We start from the raw sequence: 21,371 nt of genomic DNA, 5'->3' as shown, positions 1-21,371 counted from the left end.
TGAAAGACGTTCCCTCCCCTTGTACTCCCAAATGATCCATGCGCTCTGCAGGCGGGGCTTCCTGTGCAATCCATTTTGTCAGGGTGTCTGCTCTGCACAGTCTAGGAATCTGGCCTTTAGTGCTGTGGTTCCAACCCTTTGGAATTCCCACCTGTTCAATATTAGACAGATGTAGTGTCCATAGCCTCTTTGGTGTCTTCTGAATGCCTTCCTTTCCCAACAAGCTTTTTTTAAGTAGAGTTCTTTCCCTATCTGCATCTGTATTGGAATTGTTTGTAGATATTTTATTTGTTTTACTATTTCTGTGTTTGCTGCCCTGAACTCCTTTGGGAGGAAGGGCAGGATACAAATTTTTATAAATAACTATGAATAAACCAATGGCTGCTGATTCTGCTGATCACATGTGGTCTAAATGAGTATGGGTGGGTGGGACTGCATAATTATTTGGTAGCCCCAGCTATGGTGATAAAACATAAATGGTGGCCACAGAAGTGTCCCACATAAGTGTATTCCTGTTTTGTTGACCACCCTGGTCTCCCAAAACACAAAGTGGAATGAAGACAGGGGAGCAAAGAGAGACAAGACGAAGGAGCGTTAGGTTGCTGGGGAAGGATCGGGGGGGGGAGCCTTAGAGAGTGGTGACCTTCAGTCCTTGCAACTGCCTCATTGGGGCAAGACCTGCTGGGAAGAGTTGCTGTGATCACTAGGCCTGAATTGTTTTGGTTTCTTTGAATGAAGAGTATTTTATTGCTGACCTGCTCCTGACTCCAGCTCCTGACACTATATTTGGAGAAGATCCGTTAAAAAGCAACAGTACCAAAATGAATTATTGTGAAAATAAGAAATGGGTGTGTGATTTGGTCCTCACCCAGGGTGCCATATTACCAAAGTGTGCGCCTGCTGCTGGTGCTGAAAGTTTTTCTCTAGTATTATGTAGCATTTCAGGAGGGGTAGATTCGAAGCTTTCCTGGATTTCATTGTCTCAGATATTATATTTATGAGAGCACCCTTGTTTGAATATTGGGAGATTGGGCATGTATATTTGTTGGCCATGGTTTCTCAGACCTTTTCTCCGTTGTCTTCTCCACTGCAGGTGAACGTCCCTTTCACTGTAACCAATGTGGAGCTTCCTTCACACAGAAGGGGAATCTACTGAGGCACATCAAATTACACTCTGGGGAGAAACCGTTCAAATGTCCCTTCTGTAGCTATGCTTGCCGGAGAAGGGATGCCCTCACAGGACACCTCAGGACGCACTCGGGTGAGTCTACAACGCCTGCTCTTTAACTGCAGTGCTTTTAAAAGCACTGAACATACATCACTAGCTACCTTATAGTGAGTTGTTATCTATACTGACTGACAGTGTCTGTTCAGGATTTCAGTCAGGATTCTCTTTCACAGTGGCCTGGATTGCTGAGTTACTAAAATGGCAGCTCCCCATGTATTGGGGGTGGATCTTGCCCACATCCACTGCCTGCAATCCTTTTAAGCCAGCAATGCCAGGGATTGAATCTGGCCAAGGCGTGGCTTTCACCTTTTACCTGTGGCTCCTTTGTCCTACTGATTTGCTTACTGATCTGGAGGCAGCCAGGTGTCATTTATGTATTTGTTACAAAAAAGCAAGCACTGCTTCTTGGCCAGAGCTCAAAGGGAGCAAGAAGGGACTCTGTGTGCAGGCAAATGGCTTATCCATACCTCAGCTTATTAAGCCAATCTATGGTTTTCTGAGTGTGGCTAAAATTTCCAGAGTCTTGAATGCTGCAAAAACTGTGTTTCTGTGCCCTTCACACATAAATTGGACAGGCACAATAATGGATCTACCAAATTATGATGTCAGCTTAATGGTTCCAAGGAAAATTGATTCCATTAGGCCAAAGGAAGATACATTATTTTAAACAGACTTCTATGGATACTCTTGACAAGCTTTCTGTGCCCCACCCCCGACCCCATGGTTCCAGGCCTGGATAATGTCAACCAGAATTTTTTTTTTTTGTAACTTCAGCACTTCAGGTATTAAGCCCACCATTATCTGTGATTCAGTAATCCCCAAGTATCAGAAAAACGCAGATGTCCAAGTTAGTTTTTCTGATCTGTCCTACAACTGTGAGGTTATTGATGTGTATGCGAGATGTAAGACACAACTGTTAGGCGTTGGAAACTTGACTAGGTATTTCAAATTACTGTTGAAGAACTAGAAATAGAATATTGTGAGTGTTATGTTTTAAGAAATGGAAAGTCTTCAGAAGATTCCCCACTAGATGTGAAAAGTCATAAACCAAACCCCAGCTGTTTAACCCTAAAGATCTGTTTCATACAGCTAAGATAGAGAATACATTTAAGGAGCATCTCTAGCAAGTGTAGGTTGGACCCTCTGTCTTCTAGATCACTTTGTCACTGATAATGATAAACATTTGTTCTAAAATAGAAATAATGTTTTAAGTTTTAACATCATAGGAAATCATGGTATTTACATCATAGGAAAAAGTTATGAAGCTATGCAGGAAGAAATAAATCATCTAAGCAACAGACTACTCAGGTGCAGGTGTATATTCCAGTACACAGGGGATAACATCATCATAACAAAACAGTTGGCCTCTGTTGCCTTTTGATTTTGCACTTTCATCCTAAACTGGCACAGAGAATGTGTTTTCTTGTATCAGAAGTTGAACGTCAAATTACCATGGTCCAGTTTCTGCTTACAAAATGGTACACCTAGCGATAATTACCTAATTCCTTTCTCTTCTGATCTTGCTGTTTACAATTAACTCACCACAATCATGTTTAAAAGTGCCTGCTACTCAGAATAACACTTCATGCATTTGATGAAGTAGACTAGTCCATGAAAGCTTAAGCTATAATAAATAAGTTAGTCTTTACGGTGCCGCAAAACTGCTGTGTTTGCTTCAGGGGACCAGCACAGGACCCCTTCTAGAAATTGTTTTTCTTGGGTAGATTCCACATCTTACATTTTGAATAGGTGTTAAAATAGGTAGTATTTTCTCTCACTATGGGAAACTATTCCACTACTCAAATTATAAATGCCTTAAACATTCCTTTCTTCATGATATCTTTGTCATGGACTCTGCTCCATACTGATCAGAGCAGACCTCAACATATTGTTAGCAGAGTAAAACCATAAACATGATGCCGGGTTCCCCAAAAAACAACTCAGAGGTAATCAACTTCATTCAGCAGAGTTTATTACTGAAGGTAAATGAGCATAACAGTCACAAATCAAATTCTTCAGGATTGGCACAGTCCATAAGAAATCCAGTTGCATCAGACTTAACTTAAACTTCAGTAAGTCTAAAACATACACTTAGTACTATGTACAGACCACCATGCCAGAAAGAGAGACAGAAAGTGAAACCCAGGCTCCTTATGGCCTATTATTAGGAACCTTCTGCTTGTTTCCAGGCAGAATAGAAACTTCTAGAAACTTCTGGCTTGCACCAGCTTTTATCACACAGAGAAGCTTTCAGAACCCTCTAGAATTAATTAGAATAGGAAAAATCTCTACACTTTAAGCGAATACTTTTGGTACCAAGAAATGTAAACCTGACAATCTTTACCTTTAAGTTACTCCCAGGTGGTCTTTACCCCATGTGAAGGCTATCCTGAATATCAAACAGACTTGTACACAAATCCAGTGTTTGGGGATGAGATGGGGAACAGTCTATCACTGAATTTTTTTGTGGATCTCATAGTGCCTGGTGGCTTCTGTTATTCTTGCTACAAATACAGGATTAAGTAATGTTTGCTCTGATCCAGCAAATCACTTTTTATTTTCTTAAGCTAGAACATATATTCCAGTATTAGTGAATACAGATTAGTTACTTTTTATTGTCAACAGATTCTGAGTATGCATCCTTATTTTCTAAATTAAAACATATTTGTAGACCATAGGGATTTCACTTATTTTTTAAAAAAAGTTGAACCATGCAAGATGGAAGTCAGACTGCCTCATTTTAGGGTGAATTACTGTATGTTGTCATTCACATTGTAATCTTGGTCAGTCATAGAATCATAGAATCATAGAGTTGGAAGAGACCACAAGGGCCATCGAGTCCAACCCCCTGCCAAGCAGGAAACACCATCAGAGCACTCCTGACATATGGTTGTCAAGCCTCTGCTTAAAGACCTCCAAAGAAGGAGACTCCACCACACTCCTTGGCAGCAAATTCCACTGTCGAACAGCTCTTACTGTCAGGAAGTTCTTCCTAATGTTTAGGTGGAATCTTCTTTCTTGTAGTTTGGATCCATTGCTCCGTGTCCGCTTCTCTGGAGCAGCAGAAAACAACTTTCTCCCTCCTCTATGTGACATCCTTTTATATATTTGAACATGGCTATCATATCACCCCTTAACCTCCTCTTCTCCAGGCTAAACATGCCCAGCTCCCTTAGCCCATGCCCAGCTCCCTCATAAGGCATCGTTTCCAGGCCTTTGACCATTTTGGTTGCCCTCCTCTGGACACGTTCCAGTTTGTCAGTGTCCTTCTTGAACTGTGGTGCCCAGAACTGGACACAGTACTCCAGGTGAGGTCCTTTATAAGTTGAGTACATAAAAAAGCTTCCTATCAGCAGCCATATCATGAGTCACTATTTTGTTTGTTCTCACAGCACTGGGCACAATGTAAGCCAAGATCAGAATTTCTGAGAAGGGAGTACTAGTTACTGACGTTACTTTAAGCATGTAAAGATGGAACTATGGTAAAAGAATTAGATTTACAGGAGATGTGGAGATTCAATACAATGTTTTACTTCTCAGTTGAAGAGCACAAAACGAAAGCCGAGAATTTCCATCCCACTCCACAACCCAAGAAAATATTTAATTTTATGCTTCTTTCTCTTAAAATTCATTCCCACTGATTCTAAACAGAAATCTTAGAAGTGAACCCCATTGATTTCAATGAAACATGCATGTCAGTAGTGTTTTTAGAACCCTTCTTGAAGCCCAAATCACCAACGCCCAAATGCTGAAGCATGCTACAGGTAACTTTATATGGGACAACATGGCTTTATGCTGTGCTACTGATACTGAGAAGCTGAGCTCCTTAACGGGAGCCAAATGAAAACCAGGGCTTGAACCTGGACCTGTTGTGAACTTTGCTTGACATTCCCCGCACACCTACATTTTATTGTACACACAAGGCAAAGAAGTTTTATCCTGCAGGCTTCCCGTCTTAGGGAAGAGCTTTTAACTTGATTGCTGCTCTCTGGCCGTTTCCCCATTTCTCTGTTTGATAAGTGTGGCCTTTTCCCGCCCTGTATCTCAGCCTTCTTGCCCTGTGGTGGCTAATGGAGATTGACTATGCAATGGGTTACACAGGATGTGTCATTTGCATACATAGGTTTTGCTTAATTATGCTGCTCTGACTGCAGGCACAGACACATAAGTTTCCCTGCTCTCTGTGTAATAAAATAAAAGATTTATATTTTCATAATTAAATGTAGGGCTGTAGTCCTTACAGTGCTAAATGAGCATTGGAGGCCTGGGCAAAGGCAGTTGTTTGAGGGTGACATACATCAAAGCAGAGAGGAATTAAAAAACTGAAAAGGACAGAGAAAGAAACCTTCTTGGAGACTCATAAACATATTTATGTGGTAATCCTATGAACTTAGTCCCTAACCCTCACTCCACAGTGACCAAGATGGCCATACTCCCATCAGTACCAAAGGTCACAGGAGGTCTCTCTCTTCCCATCCCCTTTGTTATATCCTGGGAATTCCTAGTGTTCTAACGTTGCTGTTGGCGTTTTAAGGGCCTCAAGTCCGCTTCTGAAGCATTGCCTTAACTTTTACAAAAATTTTTTAAAAATCAAAACATTTGCATCCCTCCTTTTCTTCCAGGTAGCTAACAACAGCAAGTTATAAAACTGAATTACAAACACATGCACACACAAATATAAAGGTAAAGGGACCCCTGACCATTAGGTCCAGTCGTGACCAACTCTGGGGTTGCGGCGCTCATCTCGCTTTACTGGCCGAGGGAGCCGGCGTACAGCTTCCGGGCCATGTGGCCAGCATGACTAAGCCGCTTCTGGCGAACCAGAGCAGTGCACGGAAACGCCGTTTACCTTCCCGCTGGAGCGGTACCTATTTATCTACTTGCACTTTGACGTGCTTTCGAACTGCTTACAGCTAACTCAAGCTAAAAGTCTCCATTCTCCAACTGTTTTGGTAAAAATTCATTAGTTATTTATTAGTTATATCCACATTTCCTACAAGATGCAGCTTAAGGTGACCTACATGCGGCTAAAATCAGCATGAATATGTCTGTGTTGAGGCTTGTGTTTGCATAGATATAGATAAAATCACTTACTAAATTCCGTAAACTGCAGAACAACCAGCAGATTTGTTAACTAGAAGAATAAAGACCCATCAACCAAATGTCTGGCAAAATACAAAAATCTGTTACTTGTATTTTAAAACTATCTGTATTTTGGGGGGGGATGATGGGAGTTGTAGTACAACACCTTTAAGGGGGCCATAAATCCCCATCCCTGTTTTAAAAATCAAGGAAATTAAGGCAACATTGCCCCTCAAGAGCTAATCTCACAGGGATCAAGGTGTCAATGTCAAAAGCCATTGGGATATTAGCCTAACTAATATACCTTCCTCTGCTGCCTCAAACTGTCCCCATCCACCCCAAAACAGTCTCCAAGCAAATATATTGATTATTTATTTATTAAATTTCTATACTGACCTTCTGTTTACAATAGAAAATCACAAAAAATGCATAACGTAAGAACAAACAAAAACAATCACACACACACACACACACACACACACAGAGAGAGAGAGAGAGATTAAAATGCCATAGATTGTTAAATTACCCAAAGGCCTGGGAGAAGAGGAATGTTTTTGCCTGGCATCCAAAGATATATAATGGTGATGCCAAGCAAACCTGCCTGGGCAGAGCATTCCACAATCAGGGAGCCACTGCAGAAAAGGCCTTTACTCATGTTGCCACTATTCAAGACTCTTGTGCAGAAAAAGGGCCTCAGATGATGACTTCAGAGTCCGCATCGGTTCATGTTCCTTCTCAGTAGTGCCACCACTACACATGTTTTACTTTTATGGCCACATCTAATATGGCAGTGTTCTGGTTGGTATAGTTTCTCAGAAAAATGTGTAGAACCAAGGGGCACAGGATTACAGGAACTTTGGCTGTGTTGATCCCTCTTGTGAAATTTACTGGCAGGAATAAAGACTGAAGATAAATATCCATATGGCTCAGTATAAGCTTTCTTACACTTCCTTATATGTCGGAACAAAGGCTATCTTTTTATGTTCATGCTAATTACATAACAGTAGCTCAGTGAGTCATAGTTGATAGAATTGATTTCTAAAGCTGTCACTAAATAAATAGCATGAAATATTTTTGGAGCGAATGTGCACCAGAAATCGGATAACCCAACTGCTGTTTGGTACATTTGAAAGTGTCTCCTGGTTGTTCATCTGCTTGCCCTTCTAAAACAGGGTGCCCCTCAGCTATTAAGATACCTGAAATACTAGTTTTAGCTGCAAGGTATGGGATTTGCTCCATGCAAATAAACTGAATATGTAGGAGATTTAAAACATTGAAAATGGATTTTCAGCACAGCATAAAACTGGCATTCTCTTCCAACAGATACAACAATGGCAAACTCTGCAAATGAGTTCAACATCAAACACACACACACACAAACAAAATATCATTTATTATTATTTACCAGGTAAATATTATTTACCAGGAGGGAAGGCATTCTTCCTAATTAGGGCTGTGCACAAAGGACGTCTTGAAATTCTCCACCCTCTTTGTGGGCAGAACAATTGGAGAGACCATTTCACTTAATTTCTCCAGGGGGAGGAAAATTTATCTAGCAGTTAATAGGGGGTGGGGATTAGTGGCAGTTGCACAGTTAATTTATTTTTTCCTAACTTTTTGTCTCCCTTTTGCCTTCTTCTAAGGGAGCAAGAGAGCGAAAACTCTGGACATTTTTCAGGGAAAAAAATATTTGGAGACATTTCAGCTCAGCTCTAATACTAAATTTCAAAGTCTCAGATACTGGAGTAAGCAGTGGGGGGGAGGAGTGAAGGATTTCACTTGAATAATCTAACATTTAAATGATCTGTAGCATTCTGGGCACTATGAGAAACACTGGCTTCCCCCGTCATAAAGATTGACATGTGACTGGATGAAACCTCCAGCCCACTTCATTGTTCCCCAAAGAGAGCTCGCCAAGTAAGCTGCATACAACTCTTAGCGTTTCTTGTACTTCCTCCTGTTCCCTTTATCCTGCCAGAAAGCTACGCCTGTGGGACTGGCATGCTCAGAAGTCAGTGGTGGTGTGGCAAGGCTCAGTGCCAGCTCCATTACTCACACTTTATCCTGCGATTTCTCCCTTGTCTGTAATCTCCACCCGCTACCCTTTTTTATTTTTTCCAATTGATCCGTGCAGGTGAGTCAGAAAAACCTGCTTGTCCACAAACCTGTTCCTTCTTGCCAAACATTGGTCCTGGTTCTTGTAGATTCTAGGAATAGATTATCAAAATAAGATGTCAAGTAGAGCTTGTGTGCATGTGCAAAACACCCCACCCCCAACTGTGCATTTCATTAAATATAAAATAAAGGTCCTCTGGATATTTAGAAACAGAGCTCCCATTTGCACACTCCTTCATAGTTGGTGTTTTACTTTCTCCTTTCCTTATTTTATTTATTAAAAAAGTTTGTTACCCTCCTCTTCAGTCATAAGGATCCCAGAGAGATTTATAGATTAAAAATAGAAATAATGTCAGACATAATTAATAAAGAAGCAGAAGATTTGTTTTAAGATAACACAAATGACTTCAGTGTTTAAAAAAGCAGCTTTAGAAGTCAAAATAAAAAGCTTGTTCACCTGGTGCCAGAAAGGCATGAGGTGAGTCTCCTTGGGGAGGGCATTCCATAATGGAGGGGCCACAACAGAGAAAGTTCTCTCTCCAGTTACTATGTGTCTCATTTCAAATGGTGGGGGGACACGGAAAAAGGCCCTTGAGGAAGTGCTTAAAACTCTGATTCCTGTCCTGCCTACATAAATGGGTCTCTCTCTGCAACAAAATGTCACAGTGTGTGGAGTGCGTTCAGGGTTCTAGTCATTCCATTGCATTTCCCCTCCCCTCCGGTGGCTTTTGTTTTTCTGTCCATTAGGGTTTGGGGGGTGCTCATTTGTGTCCATTAAAATTATTGATTTATTAATAATATTTATTAGCTGCTTTTGCCTCTCTCTCTCTCTCTCTCTCTCTCTCTCTCTCTCTCTCTCTCTGTGTGTGTGTGTGTGTGTGTTGGAACTTGACTGACTGTACAAAGTGTTAAACCAGGAGGGACACATACTGGCCCTGAACCACCAGTCCTTGGGTGAACTACCTGCTCTTCAGATCTTTGAATGATTAGTGCAAATGCCTGGTTAAGTTTAAGAAACCACCTTGTGCATGGAAACATGACTTATCATAGTTTCTGATCATAAAAAGAGTTCCTAAATGTGTTCTATTGAATATGCTCTAAAGCCCACTGCAGACCTTTGCACTAATCGCACAAAGATCTGACGAGCAGCCAGCCTTCCTGTGGGTCTTGGCGGCAGGCTTTGCATGCACACTCATCACTTCACATCTTGAGATGAATGCCTGAACACATTGTGTCAGTCGCTCACCATTCCTTATCTTTGAGTTATTATTGAGCTGTCTTGGAAAAGTGTCCTCTCCCGCTGGAATTTTTTCCTTAAGATTTTTCTTGCCTCTGGAAACCTCAGGGTTAGCCCAAATCAGTTGGTTATTTATGGGTGGGTAGTGTGCCTTGGCTACGTGTGTGGGAGCACAGGAAAACTTGAACTGATATTGGGTGGAATGGTAGAGACTTTGCTATTAGACAGGCTTCCTCAACCTCAGCCCTCCAGATGTTTTGAGACCACAGTTCCCATCATCCCTGACCACTGGTCTTGCTAGCTAGGGATCATGGGAGTTGTCGGCCACAAACATCTGGAGGGCCGAGGTTGAGGAAGCCTGCTATAAGATGTAAATGCACCTACCCTCTAAGTTTGGAGGCCCATCAGACTGCCACTTGTGGAGGCCAGACGACAAAAGAAGGATGTTCCCTTTATGCTCCTCATGTGGAAGCATCTGGCTGGCCACTCTTGGAAAGGGATTAGGTAGACCTCTGCCTGATCCAGGAGAGACTCTTTCTGCATGTTATGTTCAAGGATGAAGCAACACTCTTGACCTCCTGCTCACATTGCTTTTACACAGCTATAAAACCTAATGGTCCTTTGCTCTTAAGTTCTTTCATTATAGCAGCTTTCTCAGACTTGTTCAGTAACATCCTTACTTTCCACATTTAGTACATTCTTGTTGCATATGTCTAGAACCAAGAAGACGGTTTTTTACTCTCAAGGAAAATACAAGTTCAAGCAAACATTTTGGCAGGCTTCTGCAGATAAATGAAGATTTATATTCAGGTTGTGGCCCTCAAGCCCTTGGCAAATTGCCCATATGTTCTTTAATGTTAAGAGAAAAACCTTACACTGACATAAGTTAAAGAGCTGATGTAATCAAAAGCACCTGTGTGTGTGTGTGTATAGGCAGGCCTATTCATCTTCTGCAATTCCATGCTGGGAGATATATGGAATTACATATACAAGGGGCTTTGAGAACCTCAAATTCAGTGCCAGGTCCACATTTTTTACCCCCCCTTCTCTGTTGCCCCCCATTATGCAGCACTTTTGAGTTCCAGACAGTGGTAAAGAAGATGGGGGTCTGAATGAGAAGACAGGTGAGGAGTGGTGGCTGCTCCTCATCACCTGTTATTCCTTCATTCACCCACCCACCTGTGGTGAGGTGAGTGGTGATGGCAGTGAAGAGGGGGCTCCAGGTGCTTTTGGTGACCCATACTAGGGTGCTGGAACCTTGGCCATTGCCCAAGGATGGCCACCCAGATACCAGCTCTGCTCAGAGTCCACTTATTTTTTCTCCTTATTATTCATTCATTTGTTAATCATTTTCCAAGCCTATTTGGTTGTGCACAAGCACCTAAAAACAAAATGGTCAAAAAGAGGAGTAAGATTTGTACATGTGTGGAGATATGGAAATTTAGATTCAATCACTATAATCTAAATAGAAATGTGGTACATTTCACCATAGAGGAAAAGACTGACCAGGTGATGTGCGTATCTGCTCACTCAGCTGTCTAGGTGCTAACTGTAGATGGGCAACTTCCGATCTTTTCTTTAAACTGGACTCCTTTAGGGAAGAAGGTCCTCTGGCAGCTGTAAAACTACATTGAAACTACATTGAAACTACATTTGAAACTACATTTGCCTGTAGTTTCTGCTCAGGCCTTCAGGAGCCTTTTTTGAAGGTAGAATGGCTGCTTTTCTTGTTTGTTGATGTTCCCTCTGCTCCTGCATATTCACCAGTGTTAGTTAGATCCAGCTGATTATTTACAGCCAACTTACATACATCACATTATTTTCATTACATTATTTAATAGCCAACTTACAATTTACATTTAGAGAATGTTTATTTTTTCCATGCAGAGACCACTGACCATTGGTTTGAAAGATATGGGTTGAGTTGAACTGGGGATATAGTTCAACTGTAACTATAACAGCCGTGAATGCTTCATTCTTGTATTCTTGTTGTCTTAAAATTCCTCTGTCTGAGCCTTTCGTTCATGATATTTTGTGTCCTTTGGTCTGGTTTTCATCACACCTGCATTTTCCCCCTCTCCATTTGCTTTGTATGGTTTTACTGTCTGAGTTCCTTCTGCCTTTGGGTTTCACAACTGTATATAATTATGGAAACAACACAGACAAACCTGTGATCTTTTAAGGAATGGCAGGAAATTCTCCAGAAGGATTGGGAACAGTACTATGTTGAACAGGAATTGCTGCATTTCATATTGTAAACTGGTTGTCAAACAACCAAAGGTTCTTCACTATACCAATATATGTTTCTCCCCACTCCCTGCAAGACATTTTAAAGATCCTGCGATTAGAAGTGTTCTAATTTGTGCCATGTTTGCATAACTGTTTGATTTCAGATGTATGAGAAATGTTTTTGACCTTGGCAGTGGCATGTCTGATGCAGACCTCAGTACTCATCTGGGTTTACTTGATCCACTCCAGATTTCTTATGTCAATTGGAAGTTATCTCTACTAAAAATAGTTTTAATTCACAAATCTAGCTTAAAGCTATATATAAAGGGAGGGTCCATATAAAGAAAGAAGTTATTTGTCTAAATTTTTGCTAGCTTCTTTCTTGATACCTATGAAAAATGAGGTATCCCATTCTGGGGTGTTTTGGCAGGCCTAGCTAGATTCACTATACTAGATATAAGTAAGAACCAAATATCCTGTGAATGGGTGCATGAAGCAAAGTTCTAGAGCAGGGTTTCCCAAACTTGGGTCTCCAGTTGTGTTTGGAGTCCATTTTCCACCATCCCTGACCACTGGTCCTGTTAGCTGCTAGGGATGATGGGAGTTGTTGTCCAAAAACCGCTGGAGACCCAAGTTTGGGATACCCTGTTCTAGTGAATGTCACAGATAATTAAAGCTTGTGACAGCAGCCATTTTGTGTTTAGCTGTGAAACTAACTACACAATTTTGGCTGGTGGGAGAGAGTTCTATTAATCAGTCTCATTTACAAAATGTACAGCAGCAAAAATATGCTAGCTGATATATATAAAATATCTAGAAAAGAGAACTGATTTGTCTGACAGCATTCCTGATGCTAACTGAGGATTCCAACCCTTTGTTGGTTGTGTGTTCTGTAAATCTCCAGTTAGGAATGGTCAGTGTCAGTGCAAATGAAAACTGAGTAACTTCAGCAAGTTTCTTAGTCATGATACGCTAATGCAAACAAACAAACAAACAAGAATCAAGTAACAAAGAAACCTCTCTTCCCTCCAACAGTACACAAACTTAGGATCTTTCATGCATCTAATTGTTCTAAAAATGATCAAGGGTTTGGAGTCTCTTCATTCTTAGGAAAGACCAATGTGTATTTCAATATTGAGACTCACAGAACATCCACCATCATCTGAGAAATTTCACAAACCTAAACAAATTTATCTTCATCACATAGATGTGAACCGTAAGAAGAAAACACCCCTTTAGCAGATAGAGGAGCAATGACTTGCCTAAGCTCACACAGTTTTGTCACAGGAATTATGTTCAGATCTTCCAAGACATCATACTATTTTAGCCAAAATGAGTTTTCTAAGTTTGACCTTGCTACATAGCGAGTGCTGTTGCAGACAGCACAGCCAAACCTGTGGACAAACTGAACAGGACAACGTTCTGGGATTTTAAAATAGACTACAACTTTATTGATTCCAGATGTAGGTTAGATTTGGCTTAGGCATTGGGTGTACAGTATATCCCTCTCAGCCCCCCGGTTGGAGGGCTGATGCCTTGGCTTTTGGATGGAGACTTTGGGTACCGTGTTATCACATTGTTCTGAGGTGGGGATGGGATTCCACCCAATGCCTTATCTGCCAAAGTTGTGACTTTTCCTATGAGGAAGGCAAACCCCTCAAGCAGGGCCAATCTGTTTGCACTCAAATTCCTTCCCAACTCTGAAAATGGCAGCCGTTATAGAACCACAACAAAGCCATTAAACACAGTATCTAGGAAGGAAAAAGTTAGCATACAAAACCCACAGCATTTCTGAATAGAGTGGGAAGGGAGGGATGTTCTTTGTCCAACTGCGGTCCTTGGGGTTAGCCACAGCCAGCCTTTACACCAGAGTGAAGCCTGTTCCACCTCAGTCCGTTGTCAAGCCACGCACACTCAGCCTGGCCAGATTGGCCACCATTCAAATAAACAGATGGCGGAAAATCTCGCCAATCCAATGGCTGGCCTGGGAATTCCCCAACTGCTGGCCTCCTAGCCTTGCTCCCCAGGGATGAGAGCCCACCACAATGGGCTGCAACAGCCACCCACCTCATGACTGGGTAAGCAGCCATTCCCACCTATTCTGAATCACTGTTTTCAACTTCTTAGTTAATTGGGTTGTTTTTTGTCAGGTTTTATTATAAGGATCAGATGTTCTAGAACGGTTACTGGCAAAGGATGAGCAAGAGCGAATGGACAAGTTCCTGTGTTCTGATCACAGAGAAAAGATGGGTTCAAGAGTGATGTGTTGCCTTCCCTTCTTGTTACTGTTCAAAAGCTGCCACCTGGCAACAGGTCCATCACGCAGACAGTGGGATAAGCACTCTCATATACCCAGCATGCTTAAGTCTAATTAGCGTATGAGAGGCCTAATACCACAGAGAAAGCTGTTCTGCCAGACTTAGCTATGTCACTTCCCCTTACTTTGGGTAATCAAGCTTATTGTCATAACCCCAGTGAAGAGGTTTGAGTTGGTTGCTCCAGCTCAACCGCATGGCTCTCATCAGCCACTCTTAAATTCCTATTTGGAACTTTCACCACTTTATAACTAAGGTGGGTTTTACAGCCTGTGAAACTTTTCTGACTGATGTGTGGAAAAACAAATGAATCTGACCTTTGAAGAGTGTGTAAGTAAACTATTTTTAACTTCAAAAGAAAAAAAAAAAGACCAGAAGTTCTAGAACCCAACATTTGCATTTAATTAAGTGGTCTCTTCCAACTCTATGATTCTATGATTCTATGATTCTAAGTGTGTGTTTAAGGTGCTTCAAGCTTATACATGAAAACATAAATTGTGAACATGACAAGGATGTGTTTGCTATTATGTTTATCATACACAAATACTCGCCATGGAGCTACGACTGACTTTAGTTCCCTGTTGAGTGCACCCTACCCTAAATGTTAATTATATATCATTATACCTCCCTAAGTTTGCCTGCTTGGTATCAAACTGCCTGTTAAACCTTGAGTATGTTAAGTGTGAGTTTTTCAGATTTACCTCCCCAGCAACAATAAAAACTGGAAACTTCCACTTCAAAGATACAATATAATAAAATGGATTCTGGATTTTGGGTGGAAATCTATGATAACATAGTGATGGTTTTCCTTTTTCCCTTGAGCATGGCAGCTAGTGTGGAGAGGGAAGTATGGTGAATAAAATCAATTTCTCTTTTACTTTTTGACAAGCAGATATAGCCATCTTGCTTGCTAAGCTTTTCTGCTAACATATATGTTTGCAAATTTGTACTTTTCACCTAGAAAGATGGTGGTGATAACATAGCACCTGCAAACCTTACAGAGGGCCAGAGTTTCACACCTAAACTAAAGTTCACTCTGAGCAGTTCAGGATGTGGTATTGGAGCTGCTTTTGAGTTGAAAAAAGGTATAACAAACATCTGCTTGAATCTATTCATTTCATATGCAACCATTTCCTTACACGTCCATCCAGAGTCAATTACGGTTTGTTAACTTAGATACATCCAAACAAATGGCTGTTTTAATTCAAATATTTTAAGTATAATATTTAAGGCTCACAATACTATTGATTTGTAAGTTTTGATACTGATTTCATATCAGTATTTTACCTATATAGTTATCACTTGTTACACACCAGAACTAAAGCCATTAATTAAACTGAATAATTCAATGGCTACGTGCCAGTCAGTATGAAAAGTTTAATTTGCTTAAGAGGAATCTGTTTCAGCCATTCATCCTAATGCCAGAAAAAAGTATAGGAGGAATTCTGTGTCATACTCTTCTGATCGTACCATAAGCACAAGCATTTTGGATCACCAGATTAAATGATTCTCCGTCTTCTCTTCCCACAAGCTGTTTCAGAGGTTCTTCTGATGTCCCATTCCAGGGCCAATTATAGGGGTCACATAGGGGGAGAAGAGGGGGGAAGCGGAAGCCCCTGCGTAGGGCTGCTGCTCAAAGGACTCATTACAGTTGTATCTCGGGTTAAGAACTTAATTCGTTCTGGAGGTCCCTTCTTAACCTGAAACTGTTCTTAACCTGAAGCACTACTTTAGCTAATGGGGCCTCCCGCTGCTGCCACCGCGCGATTTGAGACGTTTTGCCACCCCCACCCCCTCTTCTTGGTTCTGTGCAAACCCTTTCCAGGAGTTTTGATCTGTAAATTTACTCCCAAGTAAGCTTCAACAAGATTCCTTTCAATTTAATTTTTGTTTGATTACTCATTTTAGGAAACGGTAATTTTGTAGTCATTTTAGGCTCCATGTAAGGCAAAGAAATACTTTTTGTGAGTCTAAAGTAGAAAGTGCCCTCGCACTACAATCCTAATTCAGCCGGGCTGACCGGAGCTTGCCGGGGAACCACCTCTGGCAGGGAAAATGCTCACACACCCCTTACTTTCCTGTGTGTAGATCATGTATAGTCTCTAAAATGCCTCAACCTTAGCTATTTAAACACATTCAAAGTTCTGAAGGGATCATAGAATTGTAGAGTTGGAAGGGACCCAAAGATCATTCTAGTCCCACCCCTCCTTCCGTCCCTCCAGAATTTCTTTCTCACACAGTAGCAAACCCACAGGGGATCCCATCTTAGGCTTCGCTGGGGAGAACCACGCAGCCTCTCCAGATTTTCCAACTCTCCTGCATCACTTTGTAAACGAGCCTCCTTCAGCTTCATGGGTTTGCGGCTCACCTTCACTTTTTTCATCTTTCTCTCTGGCCCAAACCCAGACATGTTGGGAGGCTGGGGGCCTCAATGGCACCCCCCTGGAGGCTTCACCCTGGGCAGAAGCCCTGGCTAGACCTCACCCCCAGCTGCAGCTCTGCATAATTGACACAGTGCACCCACACCATTTGAATGGCAATGTTTATCAACATTGGAGGGGGGCCCTTGAATATTTTATGGTGGGGGTGAAGGAACCTTTGCCCCCAGGAGTTGGCTCCAAAGGAAGGGAAGGAGAGAGGGTACTTTTCAAAAGCACCACTGAAAGCTGAAATTCACTATGCATTCTTCTAACAGTTCCTTCACACTGGCAGGATATCTTTTAGGATTTCTAGCCTTTTCAAGCATAAAAACAAACAATCCACAGTCTGAGTTCTGATCTCCTCTTTCCTCTGATCTTATAGGCATTGTTAAGTGTCTGTTGTTTTGTGATGCAACAGTAAAAGTAATTCAAATGGCAAAGGACACTTCTACAAAAGTCTGATGAAGACAGACATCAAAATCGGACACCCAGACATTCTATTTACCGGGGAGGGTACCTAATTTCTGGTGCCTGTCCCTAGTAATCTGTATCTTTATTCCTGTTCTGCCTTTGGGAGAAAATTTGAAGATGCCCTTTTTTAAAAAAGTGTGCGTGCGTATACACACACACACACACACACACACACACACGTGCATGCATGCACAAGTTTCCCTATTTTGATCCCTTCACAAGACCTAGTCCATAAAACATTAAAAGCAATCCAAATATGTTTAAAAATCAAAGATAAAAGATAAACACACAATCAAACTAAAACAGAAAAAGGAACCAAAAGAGCAGAGTTAAATAAGTACTAAATAACAGTACTATAAACACTTACCTGGGAGAAAGAACCGTTGAACTCAATGGGGCTTACTTCTGAGTAGATAGAAATTGATGTCATTGTAAAACAGCCGCAGAATTAAAAACTTGCTGACAAAGATAAATCCTCAGCTGGTGGCAGAACAAAACGCTGCAGATTATGTTTTGATTTGCAGGCAATTGAAGTACAACTGCATCCACTGCAACATTAAACATTTTAGCAAACTTGTGTAAGTTTTTAAGGGAACAATAATGTTTCAGTTAGTAACATGTGTTTCTGAAGCCATACAGAACAAGCTATTGCAGCATAAATGACAACAGTGAAGTTTTTAATGTCTGATGCTTTATTATGTGTTTATATTTTGCTGGAAATCACCCATAGTGGCTGGGGCAACCTAGTCAGATGGGCAGCATATAAATAATAAAATTATTATTGTTATTGTTATTATTATTAGTTATGCTCAAGCAATTGCCCTCAGTTTGAGAATGGGGATGGTATATGTACACAATTAAGATGTTAAACATTTGTCTAGTTCCAATGGTCTAGTAATTTGGAGGGCATTTCACTCTAGCCTTTTGTTAGTTCTGAATAAACTTTACACCTGGCAGTGAGCTTTTTCCAGACCAGTAGAAACGAATTCAGTCATTAACTGAAGGTATTTGCATGAACTTCTGGGTTCCCCCTCAGTGTCCATAAATCAAATTTAAAAGTTACACTGATTAGACTGTACGTCATATTACAAAAATCACTCCTTTCTCTATATATTGGTAAATATTGCTTTGTCAGAAGTAATACATTCCAGACTAAAAGGCATTTTAGGCCCTTGTTGCACATTCCATAGGAGTGGGAGCGATTTGTGCACCCTCCCCCCCCCACCTGGAGTTTCATGCAAAGGGGGAGGGATGCCTCTCCCCTCCCACGGGACTTGGAAAAAGGGAGAGAGGAAGCTTATTTGTACTTTGTCTTTGAAACATAATGTCAAAAGAAGTAGGAAGGTAGTTCCATCTAGGCTTCCTCTCTTGCCACTTCTTGGACTTGAATGTACTTTCTAAGATTCTTTATCTTTCAGAGTTTAAGCAGTACAAAGCATTGTTTTCCTTACTTCAGTTTATAAGCCAATTTGTTCTTGGTGAATTCCATTTTGTGCTTTCCTGTTTCAGGGTGATTATCTAGCATAAATGGAAATATTATTTCTGCTGCATACACCCAATGCCCTGCTCCCTCCAAAATTAAGAATGAATGAGAAAGAAGGCTTCTTCCTTACCAAGAAACATTAGCAAGAACTGCAAAAGCTTGTAACATAAATAGCTTCCTGAGTGCAAGGGTGCAGACGCTTACCTTCTGAGAGGCAGGTGCCAGTGATGTGCAGGTCCAGAGGGCAAAGCAATGACTGTAAACTCACATTTCATGCACCCCTCTCTGTCCTCCCATTATCAGAGTTCAGGGACACATTCCAGCCAGGCAGAAACACTCAGGATATGAAGCAGGGTTAAATGGGAGGTGTGATCAGGGGAGAAGGCTGAGGGGCACATCCAGCCCACAGTCCTCCACCCTTGCTTTAGATGGGAGATAACAGATCTCCATATCTGATTTCATATGACTTCAGGTTACTGGCAGGGGAGTGTGGCTTGCCCAAAATGGTCTCCTGGACCAAATTCAGAGGCCTAATTAGTCTCATAGCCTGGAGACTCTCCGCCACTGGCATAGAGATCATGACATGCTTCCCTTCCCTTTCATAAGGACGTAGACACCCCTCAAAGCTGCCACACCAATGTAATAACTGATAGTTGTACAGATGCAATGCAACGTCTGGTGTTGCACTTCATCAACACCTCTTGCATCTCGTCCCTGTCTCCATTTTGTTTTGCAAAACCCTTAGAAACATAAGGATGTTCTGATATTATCCCATAGCCCTGCTTTTAAAAAGAGTATAGTCATAAGAGTCTTCCCAAGCCCCTGTGACATGTCTTGTAATCTTTCCCTCATTGTTATTTCGATGCAAAGGAAAAATTATTTGTGGCTACAGGTAAATGTATTTAAACCACACTGTGTTGGCCTTTGTGGGTACTACGCATTTCTGTAACATTTCGTTGCTATATATTCATGGTGTGGGTGAATGACTGGTAGGGTAGTGATGAAGTGAGGTAGAGAAAAGGGAAATGTGCAAAGGTTAGAGGGTGGAATAACTTTTGTAGGCGTTTTCCTATTCTATTTTTGTCACTGCAAGGTGCCCTGGCAACACTGATTTAACCTGAAGCCTCTCTTCTTTCCACAGTGGGTAAACCTCACAAGTGTAACTACTGCGGACGGAGTTACAAGCAACGCAGCTCTCTGGAGGAGCACAAGGAACGCTGTCACAACTACCTTCAGAATGTCAGTATAGAGGCTGCTGGGCAAGTCATGAGTCACCATGGTGAGTGGAAGCCTCAGTCCTGAGTACTTTTGACAGCACTCATCTCCCTTTCCCCCCTTTTTGTGCTATTGCTAGCAATCCACAAAAGTGAAAGAATTGGGAACATGTACTTAAATAGACCCACGATGATCCAAACATTAAATATAAACTCAAGCCTTAAAAAAATAGTGTAACAAAGACTTGATGTGAATTATGTTTATTGTTGATTTAGTGCAGTAAGTAGCTATGAAAAGGAAAGCTAGCTGCAATGTGGGGGGGGGGGAGATACCCCAGCAAGGTCAAAGGGGAGGATATAAATGAATTTATCCTGGTCAAGCTACGAGCCATTGGCACACATGATCTCTGAGGAAGCACATGGAGCTGCTCCATGTAATTTAAGTGAAATGTCTGGGCAGCCAATGCAGACAGAAACTCTGTACATGACAGTGCACATGAGGCCAGATCAGGACAACTGCAGATTGATTAAAAGAATGGGACATTTTGAGGCATGTAACAAGTTATTCATGTGTCTTCAGATGTTAAACTGCACAACAGTTAATATTGCTTTTTGGATACTGAGAACAAATTTCCATCCATTACATCAGTGTCATCTTAGTAAATGTTGCCCCACCAAAACTTTTAATACTGTGGGCACTGCCCGCTGTGCCAATTCAGAACATAAAGCATAATAGGAGGCTGACAATTTATAGGCAGCTACTGTAAAAGCACCCGTGAAATATTGCACACAAGTCATCTGGATAGTGATGAACTGGCCTGGGCTGCTGATGGAAGTCTGTCCCATGGGATGCTATGAGCAGGGGTGAGGAGTGAGGTGTTGGACCTTTGCTGTAAGTTTGTACCCTGTGCTAATAATCCATTAGAGCTGATCACTCTGACGGTTTGGGCATCTTTCTTTTGGAATTCCTGTGTATCTGAACTCCTTTGAGCCCTCTGGCTCTGCAGGACATTTCGAAAGACTCAAATCAATGAGCCATGAACAGAAAATCTACTGTACCCACTAACTCCATTCAGACATAATACAAACTGTGGCTTTGCAATAGGGAATGCACACAAGGGATCACATGCTCTCTCTTCCCTGCTTCTGTGCAAGTTCCTTTCCTCCTTGACCTGCTGACTGTCTTCTGCTAAGTATGGTTTGCTGTGATGTCCAAAACCGCAAACTGTGATTAGCACCTTTCTTGCAAACCATGGTTGAAAACACATTTCAAATCAGGGTTTCAAGTTGTGGCTTGGAGGCAAGGTTCTAATATTCTTTCAATATGGGCATCATGGCAAACTAGTCAGCAAAAAGAAAGACCCCAACAAACCCAAGTGAAGGAGACATGCAAGAGGGAAGAGACTGGGAAGCGCAGGTGCCCATTACAAATGCTCCCAATTGCCAAACCATGCTTTAATGCTACGTGTGAATTGAGCCACAGTAGCCAATGCTTTGGGGCAACAGTAGCCAGTCCATCAATTCCACTTCAATGAATAGGATTTAAGCTGCGCTGTACTGTGGGCAACTTTGAATCA

The 21,371-nt window shown here is 41.6% G+C and overlaps 1 protein-coding gene across 8 annotated transcripts in view; it reads left to right on the top strand.

Annotated features, from left to right (window-relative positions):
• The window catches only part of IKZF2 (IKAROS family zinc finger 2), a 99,348-nt gene that overhangs the window by 62,072 nt on the left and 15,905 nt on the right, over positions 1-21,371 (top strand). For all 8 annotated transcript variants that reach the window (XM_083630610.1, XM_083630608.1, XM_083630604.1 and 5 more), the window contains 2 exons: positions 1,094-1,261; positions 19,722-19,859. In XM_083630610.1, coding sequence (XP_083486736.1) covers positions 1,094-1,261; positions 19,722-19,859 — 306 coding nt within the window. The remainder of the gene's footprint in view (positions 1-1,093; positions 1,262-19,721; positions 19,860-21,371) is intronic.

Source organism: Podarcis filfolensis (genome assembly GCF_964270895.1).
Source record: "Podarcis filfolensis genome assembly, chromosome: 1".
Lineage (NCBI taxonomy): Eukaryota > Metazoa > Chordata > Lepidosauria > Squamata > Lacertidae > Podarcis > Podarcis filfolensis.
Note: the sequence above shows the minus strand (reverse complement) of the source record. Positions and strands in the feature narration are given on the sequence as shown.